Here is a 22,800-nt window from a genome sequence, read left to right as displayed (position 1 = left end):
TCTTAATTTACCTTAATGATGGTTAATGGTCTTGAATAACCCTTGTGTGCAGTTCTTTCAATATAAATAAATAAATAAAAACACAAATTGACAAAATGGAGGCAATGGTGAAAAGTGTGAAAAGTTGGGATGTATTGAAAAATCCAAAATTACTAATTTGTTCAACCTATTTGCTCACAGATTTTGTAGTGAAGATGTTTTAGAAAATGTTAGCAAACAAACCACTTCTGGGCACTTAAAAAACCCATAAACTTCCATTTTCCTTTTTAAAAGGAAAACCTCTTCTTACATTATTTCATGCCTATTTTCTTGCTTTTTCTTTCCCAGATTCCTGCAAGTGCTTTCATCACTTGGGCAATAATTGTACAATCACAGCATGTTAAAGTCTCACCCGAGATTACTTTTTATCCTATTTATTTTCCAATTTAGTCTTTAACTGTGAAATGTTTTTTACTATGCAAAATGTATTTTATGTAATAGTGATCATTTTGCAAATATTTTACAGGCATTTCATTGCAAGAAATGTTCTGTCAGAATTTGTAAGGAAAAATATTCACTTGTCTAAGACTTAACTGAATTCTAGAATCTGGAAAGAAATCTTACATATGGCCAAGAAAGTTTAATTGATTTTTCATTGCTCTTATTCTGTAGAATGTTGAAATTCATAAAAGTCTTTTACTATTGTACCAGCATCTTTCTGGTTTCAGTCCTTCTTCCTCTTCTTTCCACACCACACTTCCTGACATGCCATCACTTCACTCTTGGCCCACCTCCTTATAAAGTTCTGAGGGGATGTAGTTCTTTGTTCTCTCAGTGTTTCTCATGACTTTGATCTTGACTGTTTTTTTTTTCTTATTTCTTTCCACAGAAAAGAAAAGTGTACCTGTGTATGTGTGTTATGTGCATGTGCATGTATGTGGCTGCTTGCTGGAGATGGGAGAGGGAAGTGGATGAGAACTGAACCGATGACCAAGATAGTCTCAGAATGTCCCTCAGATTGACCAAATTTTAGAAGGACTTCTTCTAGACTCTAGACTTTTCCTATTTCAGGCCTCAGGTTGATTTACAACCCAGGAATGTCCTTCTCAATAACCCGAGAGCCATGTCTTTGAAACGTAATCATCAAGAAGATAGTGCCCCTCTCCCAGTCTCTGTGGGAGGGTAGGACCTAGTGGATGGATGCCTTGCTCTAAGTTGCAAAACTACATCTTGTCACGAGAAGTATGTTCTTTGTGGGAGAGAAAGAGAGGAAGATTTGCTTAGAGCCTGAATTTAAGTATTTATGCTTTCCCTTCTCTTCCCCTCCTTTCCTTTCTTTACCATTCTTCCTCCCATTTTTCTTCCTTTCTACTGATGGCTCTTTTTCTTCATTGTATATTACTGGGTTGTTTTTATAAAATAAACTATTTTAAGTTATTTTATATTGGGAAAGTTTAAGGTATCATGAATATGTTCTCTGATTTTCTTCTAGGGTTAAAACTGTGTGAGAAGCAATAATCCTTTAATTCAAGCAAGATTTATTGAATACCTACTTTCCCAAATACAATGCTAGGAAGTAAGCTTATAATGATCAGCAAAGACCCCACAATTCTTGTTTTTGTAAAGTTTATAATCTTGCATTAGTCAACTAATAACAAAAATCACAGTAATTTGTGATAAGTCCCAAGATGAAAAATATAGCGTACTATATGTAGTATAGTACATAGTACTGTATGTGACTACAGTACACAGCATGTGAGACTGACTTGTGAATAGATGGGCAAGCTCTGGACAGAATTGTGTGAGGCGAAGCTGGAACAGATGGCATGGGTTATACAAGGGTTTTGAGTCTTTTATATTAAAAAAACAGTGTCACACAATCAAAACATATAAAGTTATGGGAGAACCATGAAGGCAGAGAATGATAAAACAAATTTGTCCAATTGCAGAGGAAATATGAGAGAGAAGGGGAGGGAGTGGGGGGGGAGAGACCTGGATTAAAGAGAATTTAGGGGGCTGGTGATAGAAAGTTTATGTCAAGGGTGATGCCCAGTTTCTTGCTGTGGTTTTGGCAATGTGAACCACTGAATAACTTTAAGCAGAGACATGTTAGGGTCAGATGTGCATTTACTGTGAGGAAGATGCATTTGAAGGAGGCAAGACAGCAATACTACTAAGAGGTTGCTGGAGAAGTTCAAGTAAGAGTTGATAGGAACTGAATCAGGCATAAATGCATTAAATATTGTAGGCAGAAATAATTCATCCTGTTAGCAAGTCCTAACTATAAGTATAAGGAAGTATAAGGAAGTAATTCAATAGTGTATGGCTTTCTTTTAAATGTCTAAAACAGCAGAGTTGAGTAACCCCTTCTAAGGAAGTATTTGAGCCATATAAAAATGCTAATCAATTAATCAACATTAACAGTTCTTTGATTTTCATAGGTAGAGCAAAAAATTGAAAGAAAATTCTCCAGCTTAACAGAATAAAGTCTGTCCCTACAATGGAAACTTTCCACCACTAAAAGCACAAATGTCATCTGAACATCTTGGGGTCAGGATGAGCTGAGTAAAATATTATAGAAAATGAATGAAATTGGTCAATTTTGTTAATAATAAGTTATTGTCTCAGGCTCAGCTATCTTTTTCCAAGTGTTCAGGTGCAATTCTGAGTATATTAAAGAAAATGGCAGTCTCATTTTTCAAAACATGTGAAGGATAGATACTTACATATGTCTAGAAATATTTTATTTGCAAAATTTTATTCATAAATGAAGGATAGAATCATATCTGGCCCCTGCTAAATCATATTGCTTATTTTATTACAATATCATCATTCAAAAAAAAAAAAACCAGAATTCATGGCAATCTGATCCAAACACCTAACGAACCTCCCTTTCCAGATCTTCCCATTATAAACTATGCTTGGGAAAGTTTCAGCATTTCTGAAATACATTTCCACCACCTGTTTGCTTGTTAGCAATATTCCCCCAGCTTTAACTGTTATTTTCTTAGTTCAACTAATAAAACTCTATTCACCTTGTAGGCCTCGACTCACAGACCCTTGTGATTTTCCAGATTTGTCCAGGGATGATGAGTTATTATTCTGTCCTGTTGTTTAATTTTTAAATGTGTTTCTATTTCCAATTCACTATCTTTACCTTTATTTTCTGCTTTAGCTAATATATATTTAATCGTCCAGCAATTTGAAATAAAAATCACCCTTCCCGCACTTGCACATCTTTTTGTTGTTTAATCCATTGGACAAATCCTGCATTAATTAAAATTTACCATGTTTCCCTGCTACCCCATTACACAAAAAATTTAGTATATCCTTTCTCTGTTATTACATTTAAACTTTATGTCCAGGCTGGGAAATGTCACAGGTGACAGCAAGGCAGATTGATGTCAGTGCTCATTGTCACTAAACTCATAGGAGCTCTTGATAGGCATAGCATCTTTCTCTTCCAGTCTACCTGTTCTCCCACTTTACTCTGGGACTATTTTAAGCTTCCCTGACTATCTTCCAATAGTTAAGCTAATAAGGATGAGCTTCCTGTCCACTCATACTTTATCTCACCAAGAAAATAGTAGCCATCAAAAAGAATCTCTTTTAACTTCTTCATATAAAACTTCATATAAAACTGTGCCTGTACCAATCATCTCTTTTCCTTTTTCTTTTCATTCTCTTCTTATCATTGTCTCATTAAGGTAGTAGTTTTAAACTTTGAATGCACGTTGACAACATGTGGGGAGCTTTAAAAATATACTTATGCCCAGGCCCAAAAACTAGATAAACACATCAAAGTTGGTATTTTCAATATTTATTAGTGAGGCTGAGACAACAGCCTTTATACAACACAATTTACATAAATTATCAAGATATATCTTGTATACAATCACAAAACCAAGACATATTTTTACATGGAGTAAAACTCAAGACAGATTTACAAGCATTATTTTTACACAATTCTCATGTATTTTAAGGTCAATTTACAAATCTTTAGCCCAAGAATTTGCTTTTGCTTATTAGATTTTTCTAGAGGGATTTAGGTAAACCAATAAAACCAACCAACCAACCAATGAAACAAAAAACCCCAAAACCACACACATGGCAAATTACCAACACGGCATGCAACATATAGTCAGAAACAAGACATATCTCCAAGTATTTTATTTTTTATTTGAAATAAATTTTATTATGATTTAATCTTTCAGACAAGGAATTTTTTCTTTACTATCAGGTATGTTTTTAGAATATTAGCACACAAGTTTATCAGTGGTGGGAGCACCTGAGCACATCACTAAACAAAGAGACAGACACAATCAAATGATAATTATATTCACATGCTGATTTCCAAATGAAATGAACAGTTCAACTTTGCCTATTTTACCAAATGTATACTTATGTACAGGGTAACAAATTAAGAAAATGTTCTCAATCTATTTATCAGATAAGGAATTTGATTAAATGAGTTTGGTTTAATGGTACCTTCAATAGTAACAACATGGGACGTACAGAAAACATCAATGTGTCAGATTAAATGAGAATATCTGCATCACTCATTCATTCTTGTATTACATTAAAGGCAAGTAATTATTGAAGAAACAGCTCATAATTATTCATTGAACTTTCGTTCATTTTCATCTCGAGCTCAAAAAGAGGGAAAATTATTTCTGTCATACATATAGTTATCAACACATGTAGTTGGCTGATTTTGGAATATTAGACATTATAGCAATGAAAATAAGTTTTTAAAAATATTGTCAGTTATGATTTAAATAAAGTAAAAAAATATTATAAACATCTTTATGATATCTCAATGAAATGTAGCACTGATCAAAGAATTTCTAATAAATTGGGCACAATATAATAATCTATAATTTGTTTTACTTCATGTCACCACCACCACTAGCATTGCTACTACCACCACCACTGCCATCACAACTGTTCCTATAGTAGTCAGTATCAGCTGGTTACCAGCTATAATATATCCACAATATGACCATTTTAATGTGTGTGATCCACAAAATTAATCTCACCAATATACTTAAAATATGCATTTAATTAGTGTGATTTATTAAAATATGGGCAATATTGAGGAACAAAGATAATTATTACCCTTTAGTCTTGGATATTGTTCTTTTAAACTGACATGGTAAATGAAGAACTCGAAGTCACAAAAATTTTCCTCAATAATAAGTAAAAACAGGGGAAACACCAACATCTTGCTATGAGTGTTATTTGTGTCTGTAATGATGATTTTGTATTTCCCTTTCTTTTGTAAAAATTCACTCTGTGCTTTTTCTTCTATGGCTCTAAGTTTTTTTAGGACCAAATTTTAAACTAACAAGCAGTTTCAATCTTTGATGATTCAATGAAATTGAGATGTTTTTCAAGGTATAAATGTGCTATAATTGGACCAATACCATATTAATTAGAGATTACAAACTTTGCTGCTATTAAGATTAAAAAAGCTAATTCTAATAAAATAAAATGAAATAATATAATATATGGAAAATCATGTACTGTGGTATATACAAAAAAGTAAAAAAAACACCAAGAGCCCTATTTGCAATTTAAAAAGAAATTGTTTTGTTGTAAGAAGGGTAATTACTCTCACTCAGAAGAAATGAATTCATATAAGGATCAGTGTTGCATAGAATTATTCCAGTACAACCCAGGAGTTTGGTCAGCTGCAAACTTGGCACGCTGTCAGCATCTTATACTCTCCAAGGGGGATGCTGGTGCACAAAAAGAAGCCCTATCATTGACTCTCTTGAGTGACCTAACCCCATCACGAATTCCTTGGAATGGTGAGGCACCTATAATAGAAAGGCTCTCACTTTTTCAGGTTAAATAGCTACTCAGGGATGATCTTGTTTTGGTGGTCCCTTCATTTGTATTATTCGAAAAGAAACTGCAACTAGAATGAAGTAAGCTTACTGGTCACACAACCTCTCATGCATACCTTGGATGCAAGTGGCTACTGAAGAGGACCAGAGATGAGCCACAGTTTCCTTTTAATAATAAATAGCAGAGCCTTTTTATGTGAAAAGGAGTTCTTCCCAGACCCTTACCTCCCTCAATTATAACTGGTGATTAGAGGCTTCCTCAAGTGCTAGCTTTTGCTGGAAATATCCATGGCAACCCTCAGCAGATCTAGTAGTCTCTAAAAATAGCATCACATCTTTGATAATTCTTTCCCCCATGCTCACTTAGAGCAACATTAGTGATAAGGACATTGCATTGTCAGAGGAGGGGGGTAAAAAATAGAGGAAAGGACAGTGATGGTTATATTAAGTTGGGGAAAAGTAAATTTGCATTTCCTTATGAACATAAAAAGACAGATTGTTGGGATATCTTAGAAATTTCTTCATATCTAGTGTTTTATAATCCTTTTGAATTTAAAGTATTTCTCTCTAAAAATGAACAAATTCAATATACAACCAGAATTTTAGAGACGGTTTCCTCTAATCCCACTAAAACGTCACCTTGAATAAAGCAGCAGCCTTTAGATTTAAAATGCTCTGAGAAGCAATTTAATTTATTCTGGGAATGGGATAAGACCAATATAATTTATTAAATTTAGTTTAACAAATACGCAAATCATTTTCATTTAATTCTTTATCTTTTTCAGGTTAAATGAAAGTTTAATTTTAAATAAAAATTAGTTTGGGAGCTAATTTACTGCTTTTATCTATGCTAATGCTTATTGGTTTGGAAGATGGTTTTCATATTTAAAATTTGAGAATTAAAAAGGCAAAATAATAGTTATCCCTCACTTTTATTTATAAAACCATATTTGGAAATGTGCTTTCATCTTTTATAGATGTCTTGATTTAAGCATCCCAACATCCTGTGAAGAAGGCTAGGAATATATCACTAGTTTTATGCTGCAGAAAAGAAAACTGGGGGAAGGTGAGTTTTAGTGACATTTGCAAGGTGACACGTGCAATGTCAACAGCAGAATTAAGACCAGAAGCCAGAACTTTAATCCTGGTTAAAGTATGTTTTCTATACCTCTCTGCTACATTCTTTTCTAAGGTTGGCTGGTGGAAAAGAGGATGCTTCACTTTAATGATTCAGACATTGTTTCATTTTCTATTATTAAAATAGTTCAAAGCATATTTTAACTGCAAATGTTTACTTTTAACATATTTTCTCAACATTGATGAACGTTACCACTTATACCATCACTAATGGAGGAGAGTAGAGCACTGGAGAAAATTTGAGTTTGGTGTCAGAGGTTTCATTATACTATTATTAGTATAATGAATTAATAAGTTTGGGGGAAAACTTTATGGAAACACAGGGAATGACACCAATTAATTACTCAACATCATAGATTAATATAATTTGTTTACCAGAGGAAGAATTTTCTCTCTCTGACAATGCATTACTCAAGAGAAAGGAAATATGCAGGATAGTACATGTAGTTGCAAATTTCACAAAGAACAAATGATCTTATTTCACAGAATGTACCAATTTAAGCTAGGTCATTTGGCATACAGATTGAAAATGCCTTGGTTTAATGGTAAATTATGGAGATTTCAATGTTTTCAACAAAGATTCCGGTATTTTTGTGTGTCAAAATTCTTCATTAACCAGTCTTGTTTTTATGTCTAAATAAATGTAATTTCATTTCTACCTAGTATTAGATTCACTCTACATTATTCCAAATTATACTGAAACAAGTGTGCTTTTTCTACATAGATTCCAAAACTGCATTGTATACCCTGTAACAGACACAGGGAAAACCTGTATAATATGGTCTAAAATCTATGATTTCTCTATCTCCTGATTAATTTTCCCTATGGACATAGCCACCTCACTTCCAGTCTGGTATACATGTTGCAGGTGTATCTCATATCAGAATCTCAAAACAGTAAGTTGTCTAAGAACAGAAGATGAAAAGGGATGTTTGAAATTTTGAAAACAGAGTCATTACATCAGTTCTTTCAATCAAGGTTTCTTTGCATAAAGGATTACTTTTGCTCTGCCTTTGAAAACTGATTTAATCTTTGAGGCTCTGTCTCTACAGGTCAATTTTGCTCAAAGATTTTTGTTTTAATTAATCAAAATTCTTCTCAGTTTCTTTTTACGCTCTCGAGAATTCAAGGTCTTAGAGCTCTATTTTTTGTTGTTGTGTTTTCAACACAGGAACTTTTTCAAGTCCTTTTCTAGCTCCACACAAGAAAATCACACAGCATTAATGTATGATTTTTGCTAGTTGTTCTTTCTCAGGTTTTCCCTTGAACACATACTTGGTACAAAAGTATCGAATGATAATCTTGATTTGAGATTATTTAGGTCCATTTCTATACCCTGAGCTGATATATTTCTTCAATGTGTTTGAGTAGGACTGACCAAAAGTTTATGCCAGTTGACTATTCTTTTTCTGAGATCCACTTTATCAAGCCAAATACAGGCTTCTCCAATCAAGGTCTTTTTCATAAACTTCCCTCCATTGGAGAAAAGTAAAATCTAGAAAAAATAGTTGAAATTATATAAATTACTACACATTTGAACACACATATAAACATTTTTCAACTTTTTAAAAAACATTTAATCATTTAAAAAAGCACAGAAAGAGAAGGTGAGGGTGAGAAGAGGGAGCTGGTACAATTTCAAGAGAACTAATAATGAACATGTCCTCAAAGATTTGTGAATGTAACTAAACTCACAACATTTTTTTTGTTATCCCCCACAAAGGAAAAGACAAATCCCAAAGAGTATGAGAATACTAGATAAGAAAAGGCAGGTAAAACTAGCTAATTCTAACTAGTCATATGCTTAAATTGTAGTTTCACAAAATAACTTTACTAGATATAATTATTTTTTGCTAAATCAAATACAAAATTATTTAAATGCTGAGTAAATAAATAATACTTTACCAAATACTTCTCCTTAATATTTTTACTGATGGTTTTGCTGGAGTATAGACTTAAAACATGGTTTCTTAAATTATTTGTAAAACCTGCATGAATTCACAGGATCCCAGACCAAAAAACCTTTTTTTTAAAAAAAATAGATTGTGGTTGAAAGATCTGTAGGTAGCAATAGGTTGATCTAACCATTAATCCTTGACAATTCTCTCTTCCCCTTCTCTCTTTTCTCTTCAGAATTTGACTCATAACTCAATTTCTTTCCTGTCTAAAACTTTAATTTCTGACTTTAAAAATAATAATTTCTAGATATGACTATCTCTTCTGGTTTTGGTTGGGAGGATTTCAAATGCTTTTGTATCATGACTTGAATCCCTGCCTTCTTATCAAATTAATTTTAAACTCATGATCTTCCTCCTTCATAGCTCCTCTTTCTGATTGTTTAATCTCTGAATGGCATGTTTGTTCACACAGACTTTAGACTTTTTATTCCATTCCACCTAAACATGAGTTAATTCTCTCAATCAATTTTTACTTTGTGATGTCTCATTATTTATCTCTACTGACAGGCTTCTTATACCTGTATCATGAAGTCTTTTTATATTTCTTATCTCTATGCTCCCTACATTTCTTTTTTATTCCTTGTTTCTATGTCTACTGAGGCACACTATGTGGAAAATGTTGTGCTAAGCTATAGAACAAAAAATAAAACAAAACAAAAAGCAATAAAAATGAGACCTTGACCTAGCAAATCAGTGAGAGGTACATATATGATTTATTATAGAAGGCAGATTGGAGTTGAAAGTACAATAAAATAAGCAAAATAATTTGTGGCTAATGTGTGATGTGTTTTATCCAGGGTCATCAGTAAAAGCACTGAGTTTATATTGAAAGATGTGGAGTGTGATGATGGATGAAGAGAAATGAGAAGGGAGTTTTGAAAGGGAAGAAAAATACCATCAAAGGATTGGAGGCTTTACCTGATTTAAAAAGATTCTGGTGCAACTAGAGTATTGAGTAAGCAGAAAAGTATACAAGGAGTTGAGACTAAATCAATACAATTAAACCACACATTGGAGGACTCAGAATGATTCATGATAGTGAGTAATTGAAGGGCTTTAATGTAACTCAACCAGTGTTTTTAAGATAACTCTGGCAGTTGTGAGATGAAGTGAATCAAAGTGGTAGGACACAAATGATAAATTGGCCAAGTAAACTACCAAAATGATGTGAATAACAAATATGGGGACACAAAGAGGACTAGTGGCCATGACCACAGAAGTAAGAGAAAGTCTTGGTAGCTGATTAAATGGTGTGAGTGGGAAGTAGCAGTATTATAGAGATACTGGGGAGCTACCTGCAAAGTTTGATTATTTTTTTAAAATGTTATATAGTGTATGATCAGTACATAAATACAGAATAATTGAATGGAAAATAAATACAATATGAATAAAAATTTAAAATACTAAATGTCTAATATAGAGTTACCTGAAGAGAATGCTCCGAAGGACTTAGGCTGAATCTAAACGTTTCATTAAATGAGGGCTCTCGATCATGTCTACATACTCTTGTTTTTTTCTTGATCACCTTTTTTTGGGTAGAGATGTTCATCACATATAATTTCACATATAAATCTGAAAATAAGAATTCGGCTCATTAAATATCCATCAGTCATACAATTGTCTATTGAAAGAATTAACAACTGCCTGTTGACAGTTTTCCCTATATTTGAGAAGTTGATTGTATACAACGTATTTCAGACAACCTTACAAAGTGAAAAAAATAATTTGTCTTCCTATTTTTCATTTTTATTTAAAGTGTTTTATTTTTAAATTTTTTATTTTTTGGTGGCAGTGGAGTTTGAATTCAGGACATCATGCTTGCTGGGCAGGTGCTCTACCATTTGAGTCACATTTCCAGTAGTTTTCTTGTTGTTTAATAAACACAGCACTCTATTCACTGATAATCTTAACCAAAATCTAGGAAAAATTTGACCCACATAGTAGAAATTAAAATAAATTCTTTTTTCATTTTTTTCCTTATATTTTGTATGCAGACCAAATTTTAGCTAGGATTTCTCATAATATTTAAGATATACTTCAAATAAATTCCTATACGTATCTTATATTGAAAATGTCATAAAATTAGATACCTGGCAAATGGTCAGGAGACTTAAATTTGTAGGTAATATTTCTGCACTGGAGAATTTCAACTATTAGTTGTTCACCATCTGTTTTCATTTCCTTTTTCAATGCAATCTTGATTTCTCCCATTACCTGAGCTTTTGCTGAAAGAATTTAATAAAATAGTTGAGGATTATGCAATGCTATTTATTAAATGATTACTTCAATTACTTCATACAAATCATTTATTGAATATTTATTGAGTGCTTAGCACTTTATTACATTATGTTGATACAAGAATGAGTAGAAGTATTGTAAATACAACAACAAGCTATTAAGAGAGGAAGTAAAAGGAATTATAAGCAGACGTATTACTCATCTGTGGATTCCTTTTGATCCAGAGGTAACAGATGAGATTATAGGTAAAAAGACATACACAAAAATAACAGAATTCTCACATAATTTATAGGAAATAATAAGGAGTCGTGAAATACATGTTGTTTGCCAACAAACGTTTGTTGCCAGGCTTGTTCAAGAACACTTGGTAACACAACTAAATGTCATTGTATATTATTTGGACTTCCTTTCTGTTTCCTTTGTAAAATAGCCAGCAAAAATATGTAGTAAGAAAATCGCATAACGCAAAATATGATGAAGTAAACTGAATACTGCATATTTTCTTCCAGTGTTTTATCACTGGTTTTACATTATTGAAGAAGTAGTTCATGCTATGTCAAATCCCTTATTAATCTACTCTTACCTCTTATCAATTCATATAGTCTTCCATGGGCTCAGTCACCAATATTTTGCTTCCCAACCTACTCTATGCTGGGCACTCTTCTATAGAGAATGAATACATTGTTGAGCTAAGTCATTTGGGAAATATAAGCCCACGTGATTGTAAGTATTGTTAATTGAGACTATGTTAAAAACTTGATTTTTTACCTTTAGAGCACAGGAATCTATTGAAGGTCTCCAAATGTGGCTGCCAATAATTTGTTCTCAAATATTTTGATCTTAAAATTTTTTTGAATTCTCACAAAAACTGACAGTCTTCAAAGAACTTGCTTAGATGGATTATAGCTATCAACATTAGAAATTTTAAAATTCTAATTGTACCTTATTTTATTTTTGGAATCATTAATAGTACAAAGGAAATGCAGTATGGAAATTTCATGAATACACAGAGTACTTTGAAAAAGTTCATTCCATACATTATATATTTCATTAATCCTCTCCCCTCCTTCTCCCTTTTCAAACAGCGTTTGGTGGGCTTCATTCTAAAATAAAATGTAAGTTCAGATAATTTTAAATATTTACTAATCCAGTTAAAATAAAAATACCCATCTACAAATAAGTGTTTTAATGAAAATAACCATATTTTCTAAAACAAAAATAAAATGAGGAGTATTGTTCTATATTTTTCAAATTCCATAGTCCTGGTTTAATAAAGGACAGATGGTATTCTCAGATTTATTTCTAGATTAAATACATTGTAATATTATTTAATAGAAGTACATGAAGCTCAGTTTTACACAGATAAAAAGTTTGAAAATGGAGGAGTATTTTTCTATCCTTTTCAGAAAATTGTAGATAATATTTGATACTACAACTTGACAAGAGTTATTTCTTAAAGGTTAGTGGCAATGAGGAATCCCAAACCAAATCAATGAGCTTTTGTACTATTATTTAAAAATCTATCAGTCCACATTGTACTTTGCATCTTTCAACTCTAAGTTGATAATAAAGAGAGTACTCTAATTTATTTGTTGAAAAATATAGCTAACAACTAGGAAAAAATCACTTTGATACATATCATAGAAGTTGATATAATTTCTTTTTTTCATATTTTATGATATATTTGGTGTACAGGCCAAGTTTTAGTTAGCATTTTGACATTGGCTCATAAAGCAAAGCCTAACAAAAGCAAAATCTAGTTTGTTCCAACAGTCGAAAATATAAGGATTGGTACTTTTGTCAGGTATATGAAATCAATTAGTGACTCGGAGTTGAGATATTACTGTCAGATACAATAGTTTTGAGGTCAAAATTCAGTAAACAAGACAAAGGAAAGCTCTATATAAAGCTAAAATCCATAAATACTAATGAAAATACAATAATTATGAATATGCACCACATATAAAATTGAAAATAAAAAATGAGAGGTTATAAGACATGTAAGGAGGAATAAAGACAATAATAATAAAGGTCTTTAATATTAGCAGAACATGACAAGCTAAGTGGAGTAAAATAAGTAGACAGAACATTGAGACAAAGTAAATTTCATGGACATATTTAGTCTCTATCATCTCTGAGTCTACATCATATCAGAGATGATAAAGACTGTATGTTTTTTCTAATTGATCATATATTGCACTACAAAGAAGATATCAGTGATTTTTTTTCTTTTTGCAGCACTGTGGTTTGAACTCAGTGCTTTACACTTGCTAGACAGGTACTCTACCACTTGAGCCATGCCTCCAGTCCTTTCTGTTGTGGTTATTTTTGATACAGGGTCTCACTGGCCAGCTTGGACCATGATCCTCCTATTTCACAATTCCTGCCATAGCTAGGATGACAGGCATGTATCATAGCACCCAGATATTGGTTAATATGGAGTCTCATAAACTTTTTGCTTAGGCTGGCCTTGACCTGAAATCCTCCCAATCTCTGCCTTCTGAGTAGGTAGAAGTAGGCATGAGCCACCATTTCTGGATTAGACATCAATAAGTTTTATAAAATAAAGCTAATATAAAAATTACCTAATCACATACAAAAACAACTCTTGGGTGGATAATGAAATAATATGAGAAAATAAAGAAGCTCTGAAAAATAATCATAACAAGTGCACTGTGCATCAAAATTTGTGAGAGCTAGTCATGAAAGGGAAATCAGTCTCACTGCATCTATAATCTCATTTAAAGCAACAATAAGAAAAATATGCATATGTAATTCTGCTATCAGTAAAAAAAAAATTAAAATTTCATTGAAATTCTAACTCTAAAAGCTAAAAAATAACACCAACATAGAAAATAAAAGAAAGAATAAGGACGGAAATAATAAAGATAACCACTAAAATCAATGAGGTAGATTATTAAAAAAGTAGGTAAATTAACATAAAAATTTTGTTAATTTGGAAAATATCAACAAAATGGAAAAGCTAATAGTGAACTTAATGATATGCAACCCTTTAACTATAGGTGGATTCTCCTTTCAATGATTTAGTATAAAAGTTTTGGTGTCATAAAAATACTCTAATTGATTCACATCCTGTTTGCACTTTTTTTGTTTTTCCTTTATTGTTGTGCTGGGCAGGGTTATAGTGTGGCATTTATAAAGATTCTTACAATGTATCAAATATTATACTTGAATTCACCTTCCTAACTGATTCCTGGAATAGTTTGAACAAGTATAATTTTTGTATTTACATACATGTGTACACATTTTTTTGCACCATATTTACCTTCCTACCCCATTTCCCTACCCCCTTTCCCTGTCCCTTTTCCCCGCTACCTCCCCCTCCCACTACTGCCACTCTCTGCCCCCCACCCCCAACAGGACCTTTTCTGCCCTTCTGTTCTCCAATTTTGTAGAAGAAAAAAGGGAAAAGATAAAAAGAAATACATGACGCTTTTGCTTGTTTGAGATAAAGGTAGTTACACGGGGAGTTTCCTTGAGCTGTTTCTAAGTATATATGTATTATTATAAATCCTATTGGTTTATCTCCACATTTTCTTCACAGATAGGAAACCACAAATCTCATCTAATAATATTTATTTTTACTTGCAAGCAAGAATCTAGTTCTGGTTAATTGACCTTTTTTATTTTATTTTATTTTATTCAGCCATAAAGAAGAATAAAATTTTGTTGTTTGCAAGTAAATGGATGAAACTGGAGAACATCATCTTAAGTGAAATCGGTCAGGTTCAGAAAGGCAAAGACTGCATGTTTTCTCTCATATGTGCAATATAAACCTAATACAAATACAAGCAATATTATAAAAAACAAGTCACACTAAGGGAAGATCACATGGAAGAGAGGGAGGGTAAAAGAAAGAAGTTAAGGAGGTGAATATGGTTGATGTACTTCGTATATAAGAATGAATATAGAATTTTTAAACCTGTTGAAATTACCATAAGAAGGAGACTAAAATTGAAAGGAGAAAAATAGAGGGAATGAACCAGTTCGGAATATGATACATGTATACATGGAAATATCACAATGAAACACTCTGTATAGCTATTTTAAACAAACAAAAAATGTTTTTTATTTTATTTTATTTACAAAAAATAGAGAAAGGCTGGTCAGGTCCTGTCTGGGGGTTGGTACCAGTGTGAGGAAGGAATATAAGGACAGGGTGTAGGAGGGTGAATATGGCAGAAACATTTTGTACATGTGTATGTAAATGGAAAATGAGACCTGTTGAAACTATTCTGGGAATGGGGGAGGGGATGGGAGGAATGATGGAGGTGGTGAAATCAACTATGATATATTGTAAGAACTTTTGTAAATGTCACAATGTACCCCAAGTACAATAATAATAATAAAAAAAAAAGACAGGGTTTCATTATATAGCTCCGGTTGGCTTCTAACTTACAATTCTCCTGTCTCAGACTCCTAAGTGTGAGTATTGGAATTATAGATGTGAGCTACCACAAGTTAGTCAGACACTTCAAATAAAAATGAAAAATCCATTCCAAGCCATCTGTTTTCTGTTTAAGCACTTTCCCAGGAAAGTAAAGAATCTCTAAAGCAAAAATTAAAAAATAGATCTTAGAATCAACCTTCTTTAACAGCTAGTGAAATTAGAAAATAAGCAAAAATTCAGAAAAGTATCAACTAGTAACAACCAGACAAGGAACAAGCTTTAGTGTCCCACCAGAAACCTGAAACCTGATATCTAGGAATAGAAAGGCTAATTCCAATAAGGCAAAGCTTAGAGCACTCCTGACCACACCATAATAGAAGCTTGACAGGAATGGAGTGAGTTGACCAAACCCTGAGTCTATCTCTAAATCCCCACCATTGAGAAGTAGATGAACAATGAGCACAGCCAGCCCTAGGCAAAGTCAAGCTAAACCTTTAAGAGTGGCAGCTTGGCTCCTCTGAAAGTCTCTGTAGAATTAGAAAAAAACAACCAAGGTGCCCTATTAGTAGGGTTCCAAGATGATGTAGAAGAAACACACAAAGCTTAGAATATCTCTTCATAGGATAAAGACACACCTGTGCTTATTGGAATAAACACTGGCAAAAACCATTTGGTCAACTCTCAAAAGAGAGAGCAAAACCTAGTCAAGTAGGTTGGCATAGCTATCAGGCAACAACATCTCTTTTCTCCAAAATCATAGAAAAGTAGACAGAAGTATTCCCCATCTCTCATTCCATTACTGGAATAGAGGGGAAAACAGAATTTTAAAAAAAATTTTAAAATTACTATTATTAGTTGTACAAAGTAATGGATTTCATTGTGACACATTCACATATTCATATAATATAATTTGATTATATTCACCCTGCCCCTTATCCTATCTTGTCCCAATCCTTCCTCCCTTATCTCCTTCCTGGGAGAAAGAGAATTCTCACTGAAAGGGAAGAAGTCAAGGAACAGTCACACCTACTACTTGGAGCCAAGTAATAGGGAAATTGTGGGGAGAATCGATTACACTCGTAAGTATGATGAATTTTTTTTTGGTAAAAATGCACTTTTACTCTTTGTTTCTGGGCCTAAAACTCCAATACATTGACCATGGGAAATTTGTTGTTGTTTCCCACCTTCTCCCTTGGGAAGAAAGGTAGATTAAAAACTTGTTAATTAAAGTTCTCAAGTCAACTCATTGCCTGTTTCTTTTTTGGAATTTTAACATCACATGCTTTATAGTGTGATACTTGTGAAGCTTTTGATAAGCTTCAACTGTGTTCAAAGGTTTTTTTCCCCAGCTTGCTCCTTAATATTTCTACTAAATATTAGACACATTGACTGAGTTGTCTTAAAACAGCTGATTTTGTTAATTATGGATCATCATATAAATCACATCTGCCCTTTCATAAGTTCTGAGTGACTCTGTCTTTTGAAGCAGATGTATGAATGGAGACAAAATCCAGTGTCCACCGTCTCCACATGGTGGGCAGTAGCTCCTGATCTGCTTGAGACTTTGAACCAGAAAAATGTTACCTACACAGAAGATATGTGATTATGTTTTGGAATAAAGAAGAAATGGCAGTAGAAAATGCTTCAACCAGTCTGCAGGTCTTTTGATGTCTCCAAACTTAAGTATGCTTCTTTGGTTGCACCAAAATAGTAAAATTTAAAAGCTAGAAGAAAAATTTTATGTGTTTTCACTGCAAAGAAATGAAAAATGTTCAAGGTAATACATATGTTTAATCTGATTTAAGCATAAAACAATGTACACATGTATCTAAACATCACATCATTCCATAAGCATACACAGTTTTAACATGTCAATTAAAAAGCATAAAGTTAATTTTGATCTAGAGATTACATTTTTCCTGCAATGTGGCATAAAAATATTACTTAATAGAAAGAAGGAGAAGAGGAAGTGATAGAGGAAGGTAGAGAACATATTTCAAAATAAAATGTCAAAATAATATATGAGGTTAAAATGGGGCTTCAAAATATTAAGAATTAGAAACATCAGTGAACAAAATTAGGTACAACAGAAAGGAATATGACTGTTACAAAGGAAAGAAGGCTTAAAATAATATAAAGAAAAAAATAGCAAAGAAGTTATAGAACAATGAGATATGTAGAACAGAAAGCTCTGATACTATAACTGGTTTCTCAGAAAAAGTAAATTTAAGAGAATAATAAGTAACAAATTTTATAAAATATAAAAATATTTCTCCCATATAAAAGAAAGAAAATCTGTAGATTAAAAGATCTTCCCATATTCCTGGAAATACTGATAAATTGATACATTAATATATCACATTTAATACTGTGATTCACAGCTATAGAAACATTCTTAAAAGATCCATGGGGGAAAAGAATAAATTCTTTGAAAGAGAGCACTGATATATAAAAGAAATGGTCATTCATAAATATTTAACAGAATGTATATTTAATGGGATAAAGACCACTTAAGAAAATAAAGCAAAGAGTGATAAAGAAATGCAGGAAGCAAGGAAGGAAGGAAAAAAGGAAAAAAGGAATTATGAAAGAAGGAAGTGGAAGAAAGAAAAAGAACACTGATTTTTTTATATTTTAAAGTAGACAATAGAATTTTAAATTAAAATATGATATTAAAATCATAATTACTGAACTTCTTAAAATTTATTTCTTAAACAGTGAAATTTTATAAGCTATTACAGCTAAAATATTGATTAAAATTAACTCATTCCTTTATTTTTACTTTGATATGTTTTCTTCATTAAATTAAAAAACAAGGGCTGCAGAGTGGATCAAGTAATACAACACCTGCCTGGAAAGCAAGAGGTCCTGAGTTCAAACACCCAGTACAAAAAAATTATTTTTTATAAAGACTATGAAAAACTCCATTTGACAAAATTGGATTTCATTATTTCTTTAACTTGCTAAAAGCTTCCAACTAATGCAATTGTCAAATTGTCTTATTTTTACTTTCAACACCTTTCTTTTTTTTTCTTTTAACACTTTCTGGTGTTTTTTTCTCATTAAAATATGCAGTGGTCTTCCCACTTTTTTTCTCAGAAAAAAAAAGTTATGCATATTTTACCTTTGAAAAACGTGGTATCATCTTTATCTGACCTCATTTATATAAATACTTCCAACTCCATCTAATTTATATTATAGAAAAACAGATTTTAAGAAAGCATTGAAGCTAGCAAAACAGTAATCATTATTTCAGAAACTAAGGTTTGTATAGTATCCATTTTACAGAGTGGAAAACAATGGTTTGGGAATTTTAAGTAACTTGACAAGTCATAAAGAGGCTCAGGCAGAACTTTCACCTAGATCTTCTGATTTTATGTTCAGGCTCTGTTCTCTCATAAACATCTTATATTTGCTAAGGGTAAGGTTGTTAAAACATTAACTCATTTATGGGAATATTCACTTTGAAAGGGTTTTTAAAGGCTATTTTTTTGGCTTTATTTTAGCCACACGATGGATTTTAAAAAGCAGAGAAGATGCAGCCAACAATTTCTTGAAATGATTTAACAAGTGCAAGCTATCTTCCACAAGTCATTACCTACAAGTACACCTTAGGAGAACTATGAAGGCTATTTAAACAACAAAAACAATAAAATTTTTCTGAAAGACTCAGTTATATGAGATCCTATATGAAATTGCTTAAATATGCAAAGTAATTTTAAAAAGCTGAATAGTGATTGAGAATGTATTTCTTTTTTATTGCATTATTAAAATCTGTAATATTTAACTGGACATCGTGTAAATTGAGTCTTATCTCAGAATTCTAAGAATACTATTGCAACCTCAGGTACATTTCCCAATGTAAGATCATTTTAGACAAAATTCTCCTCAATGGTAATGCCTACTTAATTGAAAGTGAGTAAAATGTTGAAAACAAGGAGAGAACAGTGCTTTGTACAGGGAAGTCTAAAAAAGTATAGTCACTAAAATTCTCTCCAACACTTAGATTTCTTTGCATTTATTTCATTAATAAAGGCCAATCAGCAATGAGGTGACTCACTAGTGCTGGCTAGCAAAGTCAGATTTGGTGTATTCTAAGTGTATTTATCCTTGGCAGTCTCTCACCACATCATCTGCGACCTGGTTCCCACCACTTGTCACAAAGATAAGGATAGTCTAATGTAGAATTAAGATAAACATCTTAAAAAAACAAAAAACTCTGAGTTCTTAGCCCTATGAAATGGCAGGAGGCAAGTCATTAGATCTCTCTGGTTTGCAGTTCCTGATATTTAAAGCAAAAATGCTTTTTAAAGTATTATAAGTACTTAAAATATTTTAAAGTATATTATAAATAATGTCTGTTTCAGCTTTATAGGATAATAAAGTTTTGGTACATTTTCTTATATTGTTTAGTTTTGGTCCTCTACTAACTGAACATTTTCTGTTCTGAATAATTTTTCTGTTTACCAAATCCTATTGTTATGGAAATTTTTATTACTATTCTGATACTAGTTAGTAGCCAAAGTAGTAATGTATATTCACCCATGTATAATTTTATTTTCTTTCCTTTTATCGTTTGTACTCTACCAGTTTCATGTATATGTAATGATTTTTCTTTTTCAAATGTCAACAAGCAGTAATTCTTTTTATTTTCAACATTCTTTAAAATTTTTAAATTTTATTCTTAATGGGAAAAATTATACATATTTGTGTGGTAAAATGTAATGCTTTGATATCTGTTAAAACTGTGGAGTTATGATTATTGCACATACTTTTTTTCAGCATTCTAGATGCAATGGAAAATTAGTTCTAGAACTAATTAATGATTTACTGCAAGCAAAGAGGTCCATACTATTAGGTAAATTGGTCATCAACTTAGAATAAACAAAACAACACAAGAAAATCATGCCTTGAAATATTCAGATGTCAATACACTTAAAACTAGAAATTTATTTTTAAAAAGAAAAGGGACATTTTCTGTTCCTCTGAGCCTGTCAGAGGGAGGAAGGAAGCTCACTATAATTTGTTCTAATCTCTCTATATAATTTCCTACCAGGTGGATGAGCGCTACATTGGAGTCTGTAATAATTTTACTTTCCATGGTGAAATTGCATTTCTCTCTTCCAAAAGTTCAAAGGCTTTTAGACTGTGGATCTCAATAATTATCTAAAATTAGCACTTATCTTTTCTTTATACCATATCCTTGAATAACAAGAAAAGCTACTAGATTTTTAAAACAAGTCTGGCAATCTTATTTGTATTGAATATCTTCTCCTGGAAGGTATAGTAAAGCCACTGACATGTTTCTAAATTTAATTCCCAGAAGCCTGTTTTCTGAACAAAGTTTCTTGCCTATATAGAATAATTTATATATAAGACAAAATAAAAGGAATGAAGAACTACATTTTTAAATGTTTATCCTAGTTGTTTTATGTTTGAAAGGGGGATGCAGAATACAAGTAATTTACTTAATTCAATATCCTATCTTATCCTATCCTAGATACCCTTGTGGTGAGATCTAATGAGGTTGGTTCTGGACAAATCAGCTTGCTTATTCAACGAAAAAGACACTATGTGACTAGCTATGTTATCCTGCTCTTTTTCTATCTAGGTATTTAAGAGAGATGACTACTGGGTATAACACGTTATTAAGACATACTATGAATAAAGAGTTAGAAAGAGAATTCTTAAGATAGGATTTATTAAAAACTAAGAGATCAGATAGGAATATTCTTTAGAATGCAATTCACTGGATTTGACTACAAGATTAAAAATAATATTCATCCTAAAATATATCAAGAAATTTAATTTTCTACTCTTTCATAGTATATATTCAAGTGCAACTGTTATGTTTTGAATATGAAATGTCCCCACCAGACTCAGGTACTAAAGGCTTGGTCCCCAACTGGTGGCACAATTTTGGGAACAGCTGAAAACTTTTGGAGGTGGGGTCTAGCTGGAGGAATTAGGTCAGAGGGCAAGTGTCCTCAGTGGCTGTATCTTGTCTCAGGCCCCTCGCTGTCTCTCTCACTCTTTGCTTCCCCATGGCCATGAGGTAAAAAGCCTCCTTCCACACATGATCACTCCACCATGATGTTCTGCCAGTCACATGGACCAAGCAACTCTGGACTGCAACTGTGAGCCAAAAAGAATCTCTCTTCCCTTAAGTTGTTATGTCAGGTGTTTTGTCAATGCAAGGAAAAGTCTAACACAGTAACTAAATAATATTATGTTATTATGAATGATAAATACAGCTAAATCATTTAAAAATAAGTACGTAAACTTCTGCAATATTATCTCATTTTTCCTCAACCATGTGAAATAGAGTAGGTATTTCTGCCCTCACATTCAAGAAACAATACTGTACATTTTAGATTAACTAAATTTGCAAAACTAGATTAGATGTTTCCAGAGAGACAGGTCAGAGTTATTGGCAAAATTGTGGTTATCTATTATGTGATATTAATTCTGTGCCAAGTTCATGGGGTGCCTTTGTGTATACATGTGTTGAGGAGGGGTTGCAATTTGGGGAGAGGTCAGCATTTGTGTGTGTATATGGATTATGGGGCTCAGGATTTGTGGGGAGGTTGTCCTGGAAAGACTAGGTCCAATCAAGACAAGGAATAAATGATTACCCATTTCCCTTCCAAAGCATCAATTTATGAAAGTGTACTTTATATGTTATATGTAGGAAGTTATGATTGACTTGAATAGCAATGACAATATATAGTGTATTGAACAGGTCTTGTGTTCTGGACACTTTATGTATTGCTCCATAGCCTTTATAGTGTAAAGACTAAGCTTTGTTTTTCCTTGACTTTTCATGCCATAGAAAAAAACACTTAGTCTGTATTAGATATTAATGAATGATTGTGTATAATTTCTCTAATTGCAAACCTATAAGGTAATTATTTCCACTTAGATCTGAAGAGTGATTTTTCAGATTTCACTCAAAAGTCTAGTCTCCGCTCTTCAACCACAATGAGGCCACAGATGAGAGACATGACAGAATTCTTTTGAAGCCTATGGAAAACAAGTGAGTACATGTTTTCTTATTAATTTCATTTTATGTAGTATATATCAGAGGCTCCGTTGTTTAAATCTGTAGAGTGGCATTCTAGTAAATTTTCATGTCTTGAGCTGATTGGGGACTGAGGAAGGAGGTATTTTGTTATGTTTTTATTACTTTTTTCTAAGGGAGAAGAGTTCTGTAAGTTTTTATGAA

The 22,800-nt window shown here is 32.4% G+C and overlaps 1 protein-coding gene across 4 annotated transcripts in view; it reads right to left on the bottom strand.

Annotated features, from left to right (window-relative positions):
- Positions 1-3,789: 3,789 nt before the first annotated feature.
- Positions 3,790-22,800, bottom strand: part of Pclo (piccolo presynaptic cytomatrix protein) — a 371,116-nt gene continuing 352,105 nt past the window's right edge. For all 4 annotated transcript variants that reach the window (XM_074064870.1, XM_074064869.1, XM_074064867.1 and 1 more), the window contains 3 exons: positions 11,017-11,151; positions 10,353-10,498; positions 3,790-8,463 (listed from right to left, as the gene is read on the bottom strand). In XM_074064870.1, coding sequence (XP_073920971.1) covers positions 8,323-8,463; positions 10,353-10,498; positions 11,017-11,151 — 422 coding nt within the window. In that variant the 3' untranslated portion in view covers positions 3,790-8,322. The remainder of the gene's footprint in view (positions 8,464-10,352; positions 10,499-11,016; positions 11,152-22,800) is intronic.

The sequence above is a fragment of the Castor canadensis genome, chromosome 2 (genome assembly GCF_047511655.1).
Source record: "Castor canadensis chromosome 2, mCasCan1.hap1v2, whole genome shotgun sequence".
Taxonomy (NCBI): Eukaryota; Metazoa; Chordata; class Mammalia; order Rodentia; family Castoridae; genus Castor; species Castor canadensis.
Note: the sequence above shows the minus strand (reverse complement) of the source record. Positions and strands in the feature narration are given on the sequence as shown.